We start from the raw sequence: 16,788 nt of genomic DNA on the forward strand, positions 1-16,788 counted from the left end.
AAAATTTGAATTAAAAATAGCCTGAATAATAGAAATAGAGACAGAAGTTTTACCAACTATAAAATGGGGGATTACTGTTCTTCATATCATTATGAAGCTTTTTACAAAAGAAAAGGAAATATATAAGATTAAAATAGTATGAAAACTAACAAGTATTATCAATGCATTTGGTCTGTTGAGCTATCACATATTTGAAGAAATTTAGCAAAGGTGGATTACTACTGAAATACAAATCTCCACCGATCTGAGTGCTGGTTGTCAATATATTTCATGCACCTAGCAGGATTTCATCCAGGTCTAAGTTTCTGTCTGTATCTATAGTTCTTCGTGAACTCATCAAATCATGGGAGTTCTAGAAGAGAAGTGCCTTCACCTTACATTGCTAATTGGCAGATAAATTACTTATTTTTAGAAAACAGTTTGATCACATCATCTAAGAGAGTTGAATATTTTGTACAATTTGATGCAATAAGTCCATTCATTAGAATCATAAAGACAACACTTAATAACTTGCAAATGTATGTATCAAATTACTTACAATAATTAAATATTGAAGATATATAGGAAAAACAAGTGAGTATATATAGATAAATTTTAGTAAGAATTGGAAACTGTACTTCAGGAAAATTTCAACTGTAAGACTATGCAAATTCATCTAGTGATATCATTTACATTTATATCAATACATATTAATAGATAAAAATAATTTTAAAATAAAATTAAAAAAAATATGTTGTTGACTTAAGATTATAACATTATGGTGGACCTAGGGCTAATAGTAATGCATTTGTGTTTCCATTTTGGTGATTTTGCCTTTACAAAAGTGTAAGAAATATACCGAGATTGTAAGTGTGTCTGCATGTAGATGTATTAAGAGGGAAAAATTAGTGAATCTCTATTACAAGACTTTTAAATATTTTACTAATTTGAAGAAACAGAACTTTCAATACTAAAATGCAAGATATAAAGCAGTGTACATCCATAAGGACTTGGTTATACAATGTAGTTTATAAGAAAACAAAACAAAACATTACTCTTCATTAACATTACAGTTTGAAGGAATCCCAATGACTATAAACATTCTTGTGTATAATTGAACAGTCAGAAACAATAGGAAAAAATGGTTCTAACAGTGAATTTTGTTCTCAACAGTAACTTCCTTACAACACTCTTTATCGTCTCATTTCTCAGACTATAAATAACAGGGTTGAGAGTTGGAGGTAGTACTGTGTAAAAGATAGAGAGCAAGAACTCTAAAACAGTTGAAGAGTCTGAGGTTGGGTTTAGATATGCAAAGGCACCTGTAGAAACAAACAATGAGACGACAAAAAGATGGGGCAGACAAGTAGAGAAGACCTTAGACCTGCTTTCAGCAGAGGGCATCCTGAAAACGGTGGAGAATATGTGGACATAGGAGATGACAATCCCAGTGAAGCAGGCAAAGGACACTGCAGACATGAAACTAACCATGCCCGTTATTACAAGGTCGTCATTAGAGCAGGAGAGCTTGAGCAACTGGGGGATATCACAGAAGAACTGGTGAATTATTTTGTCCCCACAGAATCTGATAGAGAGTGTACTTGCTGTGTATAGCGTTCCTGAGATACCTCCACTTAGCCACACAGCTGCCACAGCCCAAGTGCACTTTCTGGGACTCATGATGACATCATAGTGCAGTGGGAGGCAGATGGCCACATAGCGGTCATAAGACATCACTGTGAGAATGGCCATCTCACCCCAGGCAAAAGCTGTGAAGAAAAAAATCTGTAGCATGCACTGTCCATATGAAATGTAGCCACTCTGTGCCAGGGAACTGTCAACATACTGGGGGACGGTGACAGAGAGAGATGAGAGGTCCAGAATGGAAAGGTGCTTCAGAAAGTAATACATTGGAGACTGGAGCTGTGGGTACAGTGTTGTGATGGTGATAATGATGAAGTTCCCTGCTGAGCCCAATAGGTATGTCACCAAGAAGAGCAAAGCACGAAAGATCTGTAGCTCACGGTTGTCAGAGAACCCCATGAGGAGGAATCCACTCATTGCGGTTATATTTTCCACTATCATTTTGAAAACATAAATTGCAGTAGCAGCTGGAAAGTAAAAAAGTAAATAAATGCAGTATAATGAGACTGAGGCATTATTTAGTTTTCATCAATATTCATTTCATTAATTACTCTCTCTTTATACTCTGTTTATCATCTATACTTCTTGAGAAATTTAAGTGAGAACACATTTTTCTCATCTCCATACATCTCACACTATATCCTCATAAAGCCGTAGTTACAGGAGAATGTACAGTGGGCCATCACTGGGTTCCTTCAAGGAATGTGGTTTAGTTTGCCCCATGAAAAAGCACTGTTCCACTGACACAAGAGAAACCCATTGCTTTTCTTTAAGTCAGCAATAGTCAGTCAGTGATGGACTGTGGAATGAGTTTTTGAACATAGATTAGGTTGGCTATGTATAGCTTGGGCAGTGTACCATGTTAGCAAATAAAATAGGCTTTTATAGGAAATAGACCTAGAATTAAATACGGTTTTCGTGTCCACTAGAAATAGCTATTCTCTTTAGAAAACAATGCTGTCATTATAGCAAGAAGATATTTGTTATTATAGAAACAAGTATAAAAAATGGTTTTAAGTACTATACAGGAGTTATTGAAATCAATAAGAAAAATACTTATGTAAGGGGAATACTCACATGACACTCTCAATTTAAATATTCTATTTCCTTTTAAGGAGTGTTTTAGAGGAAAAGCAGCTTCTATTTGAACTCTATTCCTATTTAACTGCTGTCCATAGTACTTGCCTTCAGATGTAGCCACAAAGGAGTTATTAGCACTTACCAAATCAGAGACAATTGCAAAGATAGATGGTGATTTCTTGAGATGGTTTAAGATGTGGAGGAAAATGGCCAATATCCAATAAAAGACTGCATTTTTCAAGTCATTTATGATTCCAATAGAAGTGATGCTTTAGTTCATGTTCCTTTTGATATTTGAAGGATTGAAAATAATCCATCATTTACCCCATGCAAGTTGCATTTGGTGTTTGGGGGTGATGAGCATAAAATGGAGTGTCACCTTCCTGAATGTTTTTCTTTTTTTTGTTCCATTGGTGAGTTCTAGGCAACAAAACAAACGAAATACTGTCACATATTTTCAAGTTTACTTAAAATTTGTGTATTTACAAATGTAATTGCAGCATAAAATTTGAGGTCACCCTTTTGAATGTTGAGACATTTTTCATTTAATGGCATTTCTTTTGTGACAACTCACTCCAGCTTCCTCACACCTCTTTCTCAAAGGATGAACCTACATCCAAATACCTGACAGGATGTTGGATTTTGATTGTAGTTAAAGTGATCTTAGAGTCAGCCATGACATTAGAAAATGAGCCCCAGGACCTGTGGCAGCAGCATGCTGAATTCAAACCAGTGTGAGCTCCACAGAAAGATCCTCCATCTACAGGAAAATAAAATACTGTTAAATAAACTAGATAATTTTGGATCATCTGGTACAGCTTTTATGTTTGAAAGCCTTTTTTGTCCTGCTCTGTGTACCTCAGTCATTACTTGAATCATTCTAGAATATTCTCATACTTTTTGATTTCTTCAAAACTTCATATACAGAATAGAAAACAGAGCAAAGGTGTCCCTTATATGTCTCACAGTTTTCATCTTTTCAAATTCTTTGCTTTGATAGTTTTTATCTTTGAGATTGTTAAATGATAAAACAGATTTATAATTGTTGTTCATAATAAATTTTATATTGGTTCATTTAAATTAACATTTCAATCTGATTAATCAAACTAGCTCATTTAATATTAATATTTTAAAATGTCAAATCAAACCAGTGCACTGAGAGTTGAAGAAGCTGAATAACATTGATCATTCATGTAAATGAGTAGGAGACATGTTTGGGTCTTTCATAAAATAGGTCTTGATCCACAGAGATAATTTCAACATCTTGCAGTTAAGCATTGAAATAGAAAAAATTTAAGTGTTCAAAGCTTAAGTAACATCAAGTAATAATAATTTATACATACCAAAAAAACACACAGGGACAGAGTAATAATCACATTTAACATGGCTACTTGGGCTGTTTCTAATGTTGACATCTGAGAGCTGTTGAAGAAGTGCTTTAATTGTTTACAGAAGTGTCACATATGCAAGAATATAACATGTTAACTTCTCTCATTCAGTAGTCTTCTCACATGGACTCTTATTATGTTTATGTGAATTTTTAAATTCCGTTTATTTAAATTAAGGTGCTCTTGCTTTCTTGTTATACTGATAATTTTGATTTAACAAACTAATGTTATATGGTTGTGTTAGAATTTACATAAAATACTTATCGTTCCTCATCCAAGTTCCGGAAACTCACTCCAGGATGATGTGTTGTACATGTGGCTCTCCAAGCTAATCAATAATTTCTCATATTTCTTGTCCACGGTTGCAGACTTTTAAATTGTATTATGTCCCTAGAGAACAATTTTGGTGAGCTGTCTTCTTGCAGAGAGGGGATAGACTTGGAGGTGTATCTTTTGAAAGGGAAATTCGGACTTAGGTAAAGTTACTCAATTTACTCTGACCCCATGTCTCCTGGGACATGGAGTCCCTAAAATTTCCACACAGCTGTTAAATTGTTTTGTGATCTTGGGGTTTATTTGTTCCAGCTCAGTGATTTTTAGTTCTTACTAGACATGAGAATCTCTGGAAAGCTGATTAGAGGTCAGAACTCTGGACACCACACTGAGTGTCTCCGAATCAGTCATTGTAAGGAATAGCTCACAGGGGCAGTTTCTGGTCTGAATACCACAGGTAGAGGGCCACTGTGTAGCAAAATTCTTCATTTCTGACCAGACAAAATTAAAATATGTAAATTACAGTAGAAAAATGTAAAAAAATTATACATTTGTCAACCATAATTTATTACAGCAGTTATTTTTTAACTAATTCATAATTTATCAGCTAGACTAATGGAGGAAATCTAAACAGAAAATATTAATTGTATGTGAAGTGTCATCTTAGGAAGTGTTCTGTACAGATGAATGTTGAGTATGGGCAAATCACAGATGATATTTTACAAAAATTGGTTTGCTTCTTAAAATTAATTATTACTTTCTAAAGAACGTAAAGCATTGCTTTGTTTTGCTTTAAATATAATCTCATGATTTATTGAAATTCACCAACAGAAATACAATTATAGGATTTTGCCAAAGCCTTCCTGTGCATTTGATGGGATGCACTGTGTAGAACTTTGCCTAATTTGAAGCATCGTTTAGTTGTAGATGGGTGATACCCAAATCCTTTCGTGAAATCAATGGAATTGAGGGACAAAATGGATCATGACGTTGCTTTTTCTATGACTATTTTTTCCATTGCTGGAGAATAAGTCCGGCTGTGCTACCAAGATCTATCTCTACAGCTATTCATATTTAGGTTTCTACACTGATAAGTGAACCAGGTAGGTGATCTTCACTGCTCTTCCACACCTCCATTTCCGATTCTCCAATCTCATTTCCATTGTGCAGCAGACAGCTTGCAGAGGCCTGTCTACCCTCTCTACTTCCCTGTGGACTACTATATCCACAGACCCTTGGGGCAGACCCAGTTTTCCTCCCTCTCTCCTTCTCACCCCCCACTCTCCTAGCCTATCCTCATTCATTATTGTCAGCTCCTAAGACCTAGAAAAACATTCTCTCTGGGAATCCACAGTGTCCCCACATTGCAGGGACACAGCTACACTCTAGATCAGGCCACCCACAGTCACCACATGCTCCTAAAATCCAGGTAATACAACTGAAAGCAAGGAGTGGAAAACCCACCTTACAAAGACAAGACAAGATATAAACACCTAGAATCATAATCAGCTCTAATTTACATGCTTACACATTAGAGTAAAACCAGTCAAACAGCTAGCACTAACTGTCATAGCTAGAGCCTAGTAACCCTATTAGCATAGGTTCTGAGAAATATAACTAAAGCACAATAATGACATTTTACAGGAAGTACGAGATCGACTTAAATGAAGTGAAACTCAAAGAAATTTCACTAAAAACATAAGATGGAGCATTTTCTCCAGATTTATTTTTAATATAACATTGGGAGTCTTATCAAGAACAATAAGACAGCTGTAGGAGATCAGGGAAAGACAAATATGAATGGAGGAAGTCAAAGTTTCTTTTTTAAGATGATATAATTGTATATACAAGTGACTCTGAAAGTTTCACTAGGAAATTCTTTTCTTTTTTTTTAATTAGGTATTTTCTTCATTTACATTTCCAATGCTATCCCAAAAGTCCCCCATGCCCTCCCCTCCACTCTCCTCCCCCCAACTCCCACTTCTTGGCCCTAGTGTTCCCCTGTACTGAGGCATATAAAGTTTGCAAGACCAGTGGGCCTCTCTTTCCACTGATGGCCGACTAGGCCATCTTCTGATACATATGCAGCTAGAGACACAAGCTTCGGGGGGGTCACTAGGAAACTCTTAAAGGTGATAAATATTTTCAGGGAAGTAGTAGGGCACAAAACTAACACAAAAAGATTTGTAGCCTATGTACTAAAGAAAAATAGTCTAAGACAGGATAAAATATATTAGATTTTTTTCCTTTCCCAATGCCTCCAATTACTGTCTCACTTCCCTATCAATCCAGATCCACAACCTGCCTTGTATTAAAACAATAAAAAAACAGACATCTAAATAATAATAATAAAATATAGTATGAAACAACACCAAAAATATTGCAACAGGACACACAAACAAACACAAACACACACACACACACACACACATATACACAAACACACATACACACACAGTAAAAGCAGAAGAAATATAGACAGAGAAAACTCATGTGAACCACAAGTAAATGCAGAGATAACCATGTTCAAGCACCACACACAGGGATTCAAAAAAGAAATCAAATCAAGAGGAATAATAGATATGCAAAGTACTTGTAAGGTTAAGAAAAATGCCCTGACAAAATATAACAGATGCAGCCTCCAAAGATGCCATTGTGGTTGTTTTTCTCCTTTAGGGATTAATATATTCACTTTATGTCCTGATCACCGTTGCCCTCCCTCCTCTCTTTCCAATCCCATCCTCCAACCCCCCTTTCCCTATTTCATACTCCCCTTCTCTTCAGAAAAGTATAAGGCCCCCATAGTACCCACTTTAGTATACAATTTGCCTCAGAACTAAGTGCATCCTTTCCCATTGAGGCCAGATAAGGCACCCCAGCTAGGAAAGTGGATTCCAAAGGCAGCCAACAGGGTCTAAGTCAGAGACAATCCCTGCTCCAGTTGCTAGGTGACCATTATGAAGATAAAGTGTAGGGGGCCTATGACCAGATACTCTGGTTGTTAGTACAGACTCTTTGAGCCTCCACAGGCCCTGGTTTTGTAAGTCTTCTTATAGTGTCCTTGACACTTCTGGCTCCTTCAATTCTTCTGGGTCTTCCACAAGACTCCCTGAGCCCTGCCAAATATTTGGCTGTGGGTCTCTACATTCATTTCCATCAGCTGCTGGATGAAGATTCTCAGATGACAGTTATGCTAGGCTCCTACCTGCAACCATAGCTGAGTATCATTAATAGTGTTAGTGGGTTTGTTTATTTGATACTTTAGGTTGTTTTTGTTTCTTAGAGTGAGACTCAGCTGGGAAAACTAACTTTACATTTGAGTTTTTATAAATGTGTTTACTTCTCTTCTCAGTGCTGGGACCCCATCTGGTGCACTTGTGCAGGCTCTGTGCATCCTACTAGAGTCTCTGGGAAGTCACATGAGCTTTAGTACGCCTGTGTTTAGAAAGCCTCATTTTCTTAGTGGCCTCCATCCCCTCTGGCTCTTATACATTCTTTTTACCTCCTCTTTTTCAGGATTCCTTGAGCTCTGACTGGCAGAATTGATAGAGATACCCCATTTAGGAGTGAGCGCTTCTAGGTTTTTCATTCTTTGGATACTCTTGAGCTGTGAAACAGTATTTGTTCCCAAGTGCTGTATGTGTAAGCTTCTCTGAAGATGCTGAGCAAGGCACTAGTCTCCAAATATTGCAAAATGCTCCAAGGAGTAATTTTATTTCTATATCCCCTTAGCAGTACTGGGTTTTTATCTATATCATTAGTCTATCTAGTCGCAGGTCCTTGGCCATCCAACAGTGTCAGGAATGGGTTCCATGTTGTGGGATGTTTGGGAACTCCCACAACTTATGTGCCAACATTGTATCAAGGAATCATACATATATCTCAACATTGGAGATAGAAAGGTTTGTGATTGGGTTACCATTTGATTTCTCTGGAAACACTTCAGTATACTTTTTGTATCACAAACATCAGTCTACAGGGGTAAATGCCATTAAATTAACCCATTCCTGGTACTGGAAGTCCCATTTTGGGATGAGAGATGAGTTCAGTCTCCTCTGTAATTTGCCTATTTTAATGGTTGCATTCATATATGCATATAATTTAGGAAGCGTCTACTACATTAGGTTTCCATCCCACCCCTCAAATGAAGAGATTTATCTGTCCCTTCTTGCATTTCCTCCCTTACCCTCTTTTTCCCTTCCTCTCCGTGTTTGATACTCCTGTCTCAGTGCCTGCCATATACACACATAACTATCTACTGTATTTTCCATTCTTAGGAAGATATAACCCCTAGTCCCTAGCTCTATATCTAACTTCTGTGGCTGTGTAGACTGTAGCTGGATTATCAATGATTTAACAGGTAGTATCCAAGTACAAGTGAATATATACCATGCCAAATTTATCTTTTTTAGCTCTGAATTACATAACATAGGGTGATGTTTTCCTAACTCCACCCAGTTATCGGTGAATTTTTTAATGGCTGAGAAATATTCTATTGTGCAAATGTACAACATTGTCTTTGTCCATTCATCCATTGACAATTATCAAGGCAGTTTCAAATTTCTGGCTGTTATGAATAAAGCTTAAGTGCACATGTGTGAGCAACAATCTCTGTAGTAGGATTTAAAGTCCTTCGTGTATACCCAAGAGTTGTATTGCTGGATCCTGAGACTTATCTAGTCCAAACTCCCAAGGAACCACCACACTGATTTTTGTAGTAGCTGTAAATTTGTACTATAAAGAGTTGATTGATGTTGCCTTTACTGTAAATCCTAGCCAGCATAAGCTGTGAGGTCTGGACCTTGTACATATTTGCCATTCAATATATCCTTCATATTCACAGCAACAGATTAACAACTAACCATGGAACAATAAAAGCACTCAGAATTTAGTTATTAGTACCACATGCTTGTTATTTGTAGACACTGTTAAAGAAAATAAACTGCTTGACACAAGTATAGCAGTAGTGCTACAATGAGTGTAATAATAATAAGTTTGCTTGATGACTGAAGAAAATGTCCTTTACTTATTACTGATATTGTTTCATGATTAATATTCTGTTTTGGATTAAGTGAGATTGTGCAAAATTCCATCCCTCACAAAAGTGTACAGCCTACGACTTGTGACATTTATGTAATCACCCAAAATAGAGGACCAAATTATTACTCAATGTTTCAGGAAAAGTACAGTACACACTAATTCTCTTGCATTCAGAGTGTCATGAAAGAGCCATGCCCAAGTGTTTGTTCAATGCAGTGTTTGTGCATGTTCATGTTCTCTTATAAAAACCTTCACTCAAAATGAAGCTCCCTTAAAGTAGGAAAAAATTAAGAAGAGAATGAGATGTCCTCAAAGCAATAAATGAACAACACAAAAACCATAAACTTAGAAATTATGAGACAATTTAAAAAACTAAGAGAGCAATATGCAGAATGCAGAGGGAAAGAGGAAAAGAGAAGCTGCAAAGAGAGCAGAAGGAACAGGCAGGTTTCTCCTTACCATGGGACAGAACAGGTCTTTCCCTAAGAGCAAGGTAAGTTTAGTCTTATTAAACGGTACAAAGCTTTCTTCTTACAGACTTGGGTTTAATTCATTTAGCATTAAAAGGCTAGACATTCTTGCTTTCTCTATGCAATAAATTGGAAACCATTTTTCATCCAGAATGAGTGAGTTCTTTCTGCATTGATGCTTGGTCTTTTGCTCCAAATGCATACATAAGATTGGATGTGTGTGTAAGCATGTAATTATGAGGATCCATGTAAGCTGAGCCCAGAATGGAGATTTAAGAAATTTGTATGCATGAATCTGTATATGAATTTATGTGAGTTTAATCCACATTTGCTTGTGTAAAAAGGTTTTTTCCTTGTGCACATGTGATTATTTTCTCCTGGTTCAATAGAAATTTACTGCTCCAAACTTCCCCCTAGCCTGACAAGCAAGAGGCATTAGGATAAAAGGGAAAAGTCTCTAACAATTAATCCATTACTTCTTCCCCTACTCTTAGGCTACAGGTGTTAATCACCTAAAATAGTGGCTTTTAACCCTCAGAAAGAGCTATGAAGTTTTTAGGACTTTTTAGAAGCTATCAACAAACATTTAGTATAGTTAGCAAACTAGAACATCTGGACACAATCACTATTTAAAACTACATTTCAGTCTGACTCTGTGTCTCCTTTCAACACACTAGCAACTGGGATGTTCCTAGCATACTTTGTTTCAATAAACCATTTCCTTAGAATTATAAAAAGAAAACCTGAATTTTTATTATCACCTATAATAATATTAAATATATTAATATAGGCTAAAAATAGTGAATGTATACAGATAAAATTTAATATGAATTGAACCTGTGCTTCAGGAAAATTATAACCATGCAAGTTTACCCAGTTACATTATATATATTTATATCAATATATATCTTGATAGTTTAAATTAATTTAAAATAAAAATGTAAAAATAAAGGATTGACTTAAAAATGATGTGTTCTTGTGTGGCAATGGGGCCAATTATATTACTTTTATTCTTATTATTATTGTAATATTGTTTCTGCAAAAGCCTTAAGATATATACTGAGAATGTCAGTGTGTGTATGTGTGTGTTTCTGTGTGGATGCATTAGGATGTAAATAGTGGATTTCTATTACAAAGATTTCAATATATTTATTAATTTGAAGGAACAGCAGTGTTTACATTAAAATGCAAAGAAATACAACATTGTATTTCTGTAAGGATAATTGTTCTATAATGTAGATTATCTACCAAAAAAAAGTAAAAAAATTGCCCTTCATTAACATTAGAGTTCGAAGGAAACCCATTCTTGTGTATAATTGATCAGTCAGTAGCAACAGGGCAAAATGATTCTAACCAGTGAATTTTGAACTCAATAGTAACTTCCTTACAACAATTTTTATCGTCTCATTTCTCAGACTATAAATAACAGGGTTGAGAGTTGGAGGTAGTACTGTGTAAAAGACAGAGAGCAAAAACTGTAAAGCAGTTGGAGAGTCTGAGGTTGGGTTTAGATATGCAAATATGCCTGTAGAAAGAAACAATAAGACAACAAAAAGATGGGGCAAGCAAGTAGAGAAGACCTTAGACCTGCTTTCAGCAGAGGGCATCCTGAGAACTGTGGAGAATATGTGGACATAGGAGATGACAATCCCAATGAAGCAGGCAAAGGCCACTGCAGTCAGGAAATCAGCAACTCCAATTGTTACAAGGTAATCGTTAGAGCAGGAGAGCTTGAGCACCTGGGGGACATCACAAAAGAATTGATGGATTATTTTGGCCCTACAGAATCTGATAGAGAATATGGTTGCTATATACAAGGTTCCTGGAATGACACTGCTTAGCCATACAGCTGTCACAGCCCACCTACACTTTCTGGGACACATGATGATTTCATAGTGAAGTGGAAGACAAACTGCTACATAACGATCATATGACATCACTGTGAGAATGGCCACCTCACCCCAAGCAAAACCTGTGAAGAAAAATATCTGCAGCATGCACTGTCCATATGAAATGTAGCCACTTCTTGCCAGGGAACTGTCAACATACTGGGGAACTGTGACACAGAGAGATGAGAGGTCCAGAATGGAAAGGTGCTTCAGAAAGTAATACATTGGAGACTGGAGCTGTGGGTCTAGTGTTGTGATGGTGATAATGATGAAGTTCCCTGCTGAGCCCAATAGGTATGTCACCAAGAAGAGCAAAGCTTGCAAGATCTGCAGATCATGGTTGTCAGAGAACCCCATGAGGAGGAATCCACTCATTGTGGTTATATTTTCCACTATCATTTTGAAAACAGAAATTGTAGTAGCAGCTGGAAAATAAAACAGTACAATAAATTCAGTAGAATGAGACTGAGGCACTATTTAATTTTTCATCAATATTTATTTCAATAGTTTCTCTCTATATATTTTCTATCATCTATACTTGTTCAGAAACTTAAGTGAGAACACATTTTTCTCATTTCCATAGATCACAAGCTATCCACTCATAAAGCAGTAGTTACAGGTGAATGTACAAGTGGGTCATCACAGTGTTCTTTCAAGGAATGTAGTTTGGATTGCTCCATGAAAAAGCACTATTACACAGTCACAGTTGAAACCCATTGCTTTTCTTTAATTTATCCATAGTCCGTTGGTGACAGACCGTGGAATGTATTTTTGAACATAGATTAGGTTGTTTATGTATAGCTTGGACAGGGTATAATGTTAGCAAGTGAAATAGGAATTTATAGGAAATATACCCAGAATTAAAATACAGTTTGGTTGTCCACTGGAAACGGCTATTTTATTTAGAAAACAATGCTGTCATTATAGCAAGAGGATGCTGGTTATTGTAGAATCAAGTGTAAAACTTGCTTTTAAGTACTGTGCAAGAGTTATTGAAATCAATAAGAAAAATCCTTGTGTAAGGAAAATACTCACCTGACTCAGTTTAAATGTCCAATTTCATTTTATGGAGTATTTTAGTGGACAAGCAGCTTCTATTTGAATCCTATTCATATTTAACTGCTGTCAATAATACTTGCCTTCAGGTGTAGCCAGCCAATATTAGGTCTTACCAAAAGCAAACAGAATTGAAAAGACAGAAGGTGATTTCTAGAGATGGGTTAAGATAAGGAGAAAATGGCCAATATTCAGTAAAAGACTGCATATTTAAAGTCATTTATGTTTCCAGTAGAAATTATGCTTTAATTCATGGTCCTTATGATATTTGAGGGATTGAAAATAACCCATCATCCCATCATTATCGTCTTGAATGTGCATGTTGTTGTCTGAGGGTTGATGAGAATTTAATGGAGTGTTAGTTTCCTGTATGTTTGTTTGTGTGTGTGTGTGTGTTTCTTTACCAATAGTGAGTTCTAGGCAACAAAAGCAAATGAAATATCATCATATATTTTCAAATTTACATAAAATTTGTGCGTACAAATGTAATTGTAAAATAAAATTTCAGTTGATCCTTTTCAATGTTGAGGCATTTTTCATTTAATGGCATCTCTCGTATGATAACAAAAACTCCTTCCAGCTCCCTCACACCAGTATCTCAATGAATAAACCTACATCCAAATACCTGACAGGATGTTGGAATGTGATTGTAGTTAAAGTGATTTTAGAGCCAACTATGACATTAGAAAATGAGCCCAAGGACCTGTGGCAGCAGCATGCTGAATCCAAACCAGTGTTTGCTTCATAGAACGATCCTCCATCTATAGGAAAATAAATCACTGTTAAATAAAGTAGATAAGTTTTGTTTCATCTGATACAACTTTTAGGTTGGAAAGCCTCTTGTCTCATGATTTGTGTACCTCAATCATAACTTGAATCTTTATAGAATACTGTCATACTGTTTAATTTCTTCAACACCTTATATACCCAATAGAAATCAGAGCAAATCAAGATCTCACTTATGTTTCTCACAGTTTTCTTCTTTTCAAATTCGTTGATATGATAGTAATTTTCTTTGAGGTTGGTAAAATGATAAACATTTATAACTATTGTTCATAATTAATTTTACATTGGTTCTTTAAATTAAAATTTCAATCTGATAAATCAAACAGGTTCATTTAATATTAATATATTAATCTTTTAAATCAAACCAATACACTGAGAATTGAGAAAGATGAATAATATTGATCATTTGTTTAAATGAGACATGAAACATGTCTGGGTCCTTTTTTTTGTTTTTTTGTTTTCTTTCTTTCTTCTTCAAAATTTATTTATTTTTATTAGATATTTTCTTTATATACATTTCAAGTGCTATCCTGAAAGTTCCCTATACCCTCCCTCTGCCCTGCTCCCCTACCCACCCACTCCCTCTTCTTGGCCCTGACATTCCCCTGTACTGGGGCATATAAAGTTTGCAACACCCAGGGGCCTCTCTTCCCATTGATGGCTGACTAGGCCATTTTCTGTTACATATGCAGCTAGAGATATGAGCTCTGGGGGTACTGGTTAGTTCATATTGTTGTTCCACCTATAGGGTTGCAGACCCTTCAGCTCCTTGGGTGCTTTCTCTAGCTTCTTCATTGGGGGCCCTGTGTTCCATCTTATAGATGACTGTGAGCATCCACTTCTGTATTTGCCAGGCACTCGCATAGCCTCTTAGGAGACAGCGATAACAGGGTCCCTTCAGCAAAATCTTTCTGGCATATGCAATAGTGTCTGGGTTTGGTGGCTGATTATGGGATGGATCCCTGGGTGGGGTATTCTCTGGATAGTCCATGTACTGGCTAATTTTGTGTCAACTTGACACAACTGGAGTTATCACAGAGAAAGGAGCTTTAGTTGAGGAAGTGCCTCCATGAGATCCAACTGTAAGAAATTTCCTCAATTATTGATCAAGGGGGAAAGGCCCCTTGTGTGTGGGACCATCTCTGGGCTGGTAGTCTTGGGTTCTATAAGAGAGCAGGCTAAGCAAGCCAGAAGGAGCAAGCCAGTAAAGAACATCCCTCCATGGCCTTTGCATCAGCTCCTGCTTCCTGACCTGTGTGAGTTCCAGTCATGACTTCCTTGGTGATAAACAGCAATATGGAATTGTAAGCTGAATAAACCCTTTCCTCCCCAACTTTGCTTCTTGGTCATGATGTTTGTGCAGGAATAGAAACCCTGACTAAGACAGTCCATCCTTTCGTCTTAGCTCCAAACTTTATCTCTGTAACTCCTTTCATGAGTATCTTGTTCCTTATTCTAAGGAAGAATGAAGTATCCACCCATTGGTCTTCCCTCTTGTGTTTTCCAAATTGTATCTTGGGTGTTCTATGTTTCTGGGCTAATATCCACTTATCAGCGAGTGCATATCTAATGACTTCTTTTGTGATTGGGTTACCTCACTAAGGATGATATCCTCCAGATACATCCATTTGTCCAAGAATTTCATAAATCCCTTGTTTTTAATAGCTGAGTGGTTGTACAAGCTTGTAATCCCACCAGCAGTGGAGGAGTGTTCGTCTTTCTCCACATCCTTGCCAGCATCTGCTGTCACCTGAATTTTTTATCTTAGCCATTCTGACTGGTGTGAGGTGGAATCTCAGGGCTGTTTTGATTAGCATTTTCCTGATGATTAAGGATGTTGAACATTTTTTCAAGTGCTTCTCAGCCATTCGGTATTCCTCAGTTGAGAATTCTTTGTTTAGCTCTGAACCACATTTTTTTAATGGAATTATTTGAATTTCTGGAGTTCAGCTTCTTGTGCTTGTTGTATATATTGGATATTAATCCCCTATCAGATTTAGGATTGGTAAAAGTCCTTTCCCAATCTGTTGGTGGCCTTTTTGTCTTATTGACAGTGTCTTTTGCCTTACAGAAGCTTTGCAATTTTATGAGATCCAATTTTTCAATCCTTGATCTTACAGCGCAAGTCCTTACTGTTCTGTTTAGGAATTTTTCCCCTGTGCCTATATCTTAGAGGCTTTTCCCTACTTTCTCCTCTATTAATTTCAGTGTCTCTGGTCCTATGTGGAGGTCTTTGATTTTTGAGTCCTTCCTAAAATATGTGTCCCTTGCTCCACAGAGATAGTTTAATCAGCTTGTAGATAAGCATTTTAATATAAAAAATTAAGTATTCATAGCTTAAGTAAAAATATTGACATCAAGTTATAGTAATTTATACATATCAAAACCACACTGGATCAGTGTAATAATCACATTGAACATGGATACTTATGCTGTCTCTAGTGTTTATATCTGAGAGCTATTGAAAAAGGGCTTTAACTGTTTACAAAAGTGTCACTTATTCAAGAATATAACGTGTTAACTTTTCTAATTCAGTAGTCGTCTCACATTGTCTCTTATGTTTATATGAATTTTAAAATCAGTTTGTTTTCAGTAAGGTTCCCTGGCTTCCTTGTTACAATGATAGCCTTGCTTTTCCAAACTAAGGTTGTAAGGCTGTGTTAGAATTTCCATAAAATACTTACCTTTCTGTATCCAAGTTCAGAAAATCACTGCAGGACGACTTGTGATGTATGTGTGTCTCCAAGCTGATCTACAGTTTATCATATTTCTTGTCCATGGTTGCCCACTTTTAAATCATATTATGTTCTCCCTAGAGAACAAATGTGGTGAGCTATGTTCTTGAGGAGAGGGGATGGAATTGGAGGTTTATTCTCTTTTGAAATGGAAATGTAGACTTAAACAAAATTACTTCATTTACTCTGACACCATGTCACCTGGGACATGGAGTCCCTAAAATTTCCACACAGCTGTTGAATTGTTTTGAGATCTTGGGGTTTTGTTGTCCTATCTTAGTGGTTTTCAGTCCTTAGTAGACCTGTGAATCTCCAGAGGGCTGATTAGAGCTCAGAACTCTGGGCACCACAGTGAGTCTCTCCAAATCAGCCATTGTAAGCAATAAATAGCTCACAGGGGCAGTTTCTGGTAGAGGGTTACCATTTCGCAAAATTGTACTTATCTGGC

General features: G+C 36.5%; 2 protein-coding genes across 2 annotated transcripts; both read right to left on the bottom strand.

Moving 5' to 3' along the window:
- Positions 1-997: 997 nt before the first annotated feature.
- LOC110284111 (olfactory receptor 14J1-like) lies at positions 998-7,256 on the bottom strand. The gene is made up of 5 exons (XM_021149740.2): positions 7,187-7,256; positions 4,385-4,481; positions 3,328-3,463; positions 2,846-3,123; positions 998-2,090 (listed from the first exon to the last, which is right to left on the bottom strand). Exon 5 carries the CDS (start codon positions 2,062-2,064, stop codon positions 1,102-1,104), a length of 963 nt encoding a protein of 320 aa, XP_021005399.1. The 5' UTR covers positions 2,065-2,090; positions 2,846-3,123; positions 3,328-3,463; positions 4,385-4,481; positions 7,187-7,256; the 3' UTR covers positions 998-1,101.
- Positions 7,257-11,200: 3,944 nt separating this feature from the next.
- Positions 11,201-12,183, bottom strand: LOC110284145 (olfactory receptor 14J1-like). Its single transcript, XM_021149804.1, has one exon. The coding sequence runs from the start codon at positions 12,160-12,162 to the stop codon at positions 11,224-11,226; it is 939 nt and encodes a 312-aa protein (XP_021005463.1). The 5' UTR covers positions 12,163-12,183; the 3' UTR covers positions 11,201-11,223.
- Between the last annotated feature and the right edge of the window lie 4,605 nt (positions 12,184-16,788).

This window comes from Mus caroli, chromosome 17 (assembly GCF_900094665.2).
Source record: "Mus caroli chromosome 17, CAROLI_EIJ_v1.1, whole genome shotgun sequence".
Lineage (NCBI taxonomy): Eukaryota > Metazoa > Chordata > Mammalia > Rodentia > Muridae > Mus > Mus caroli.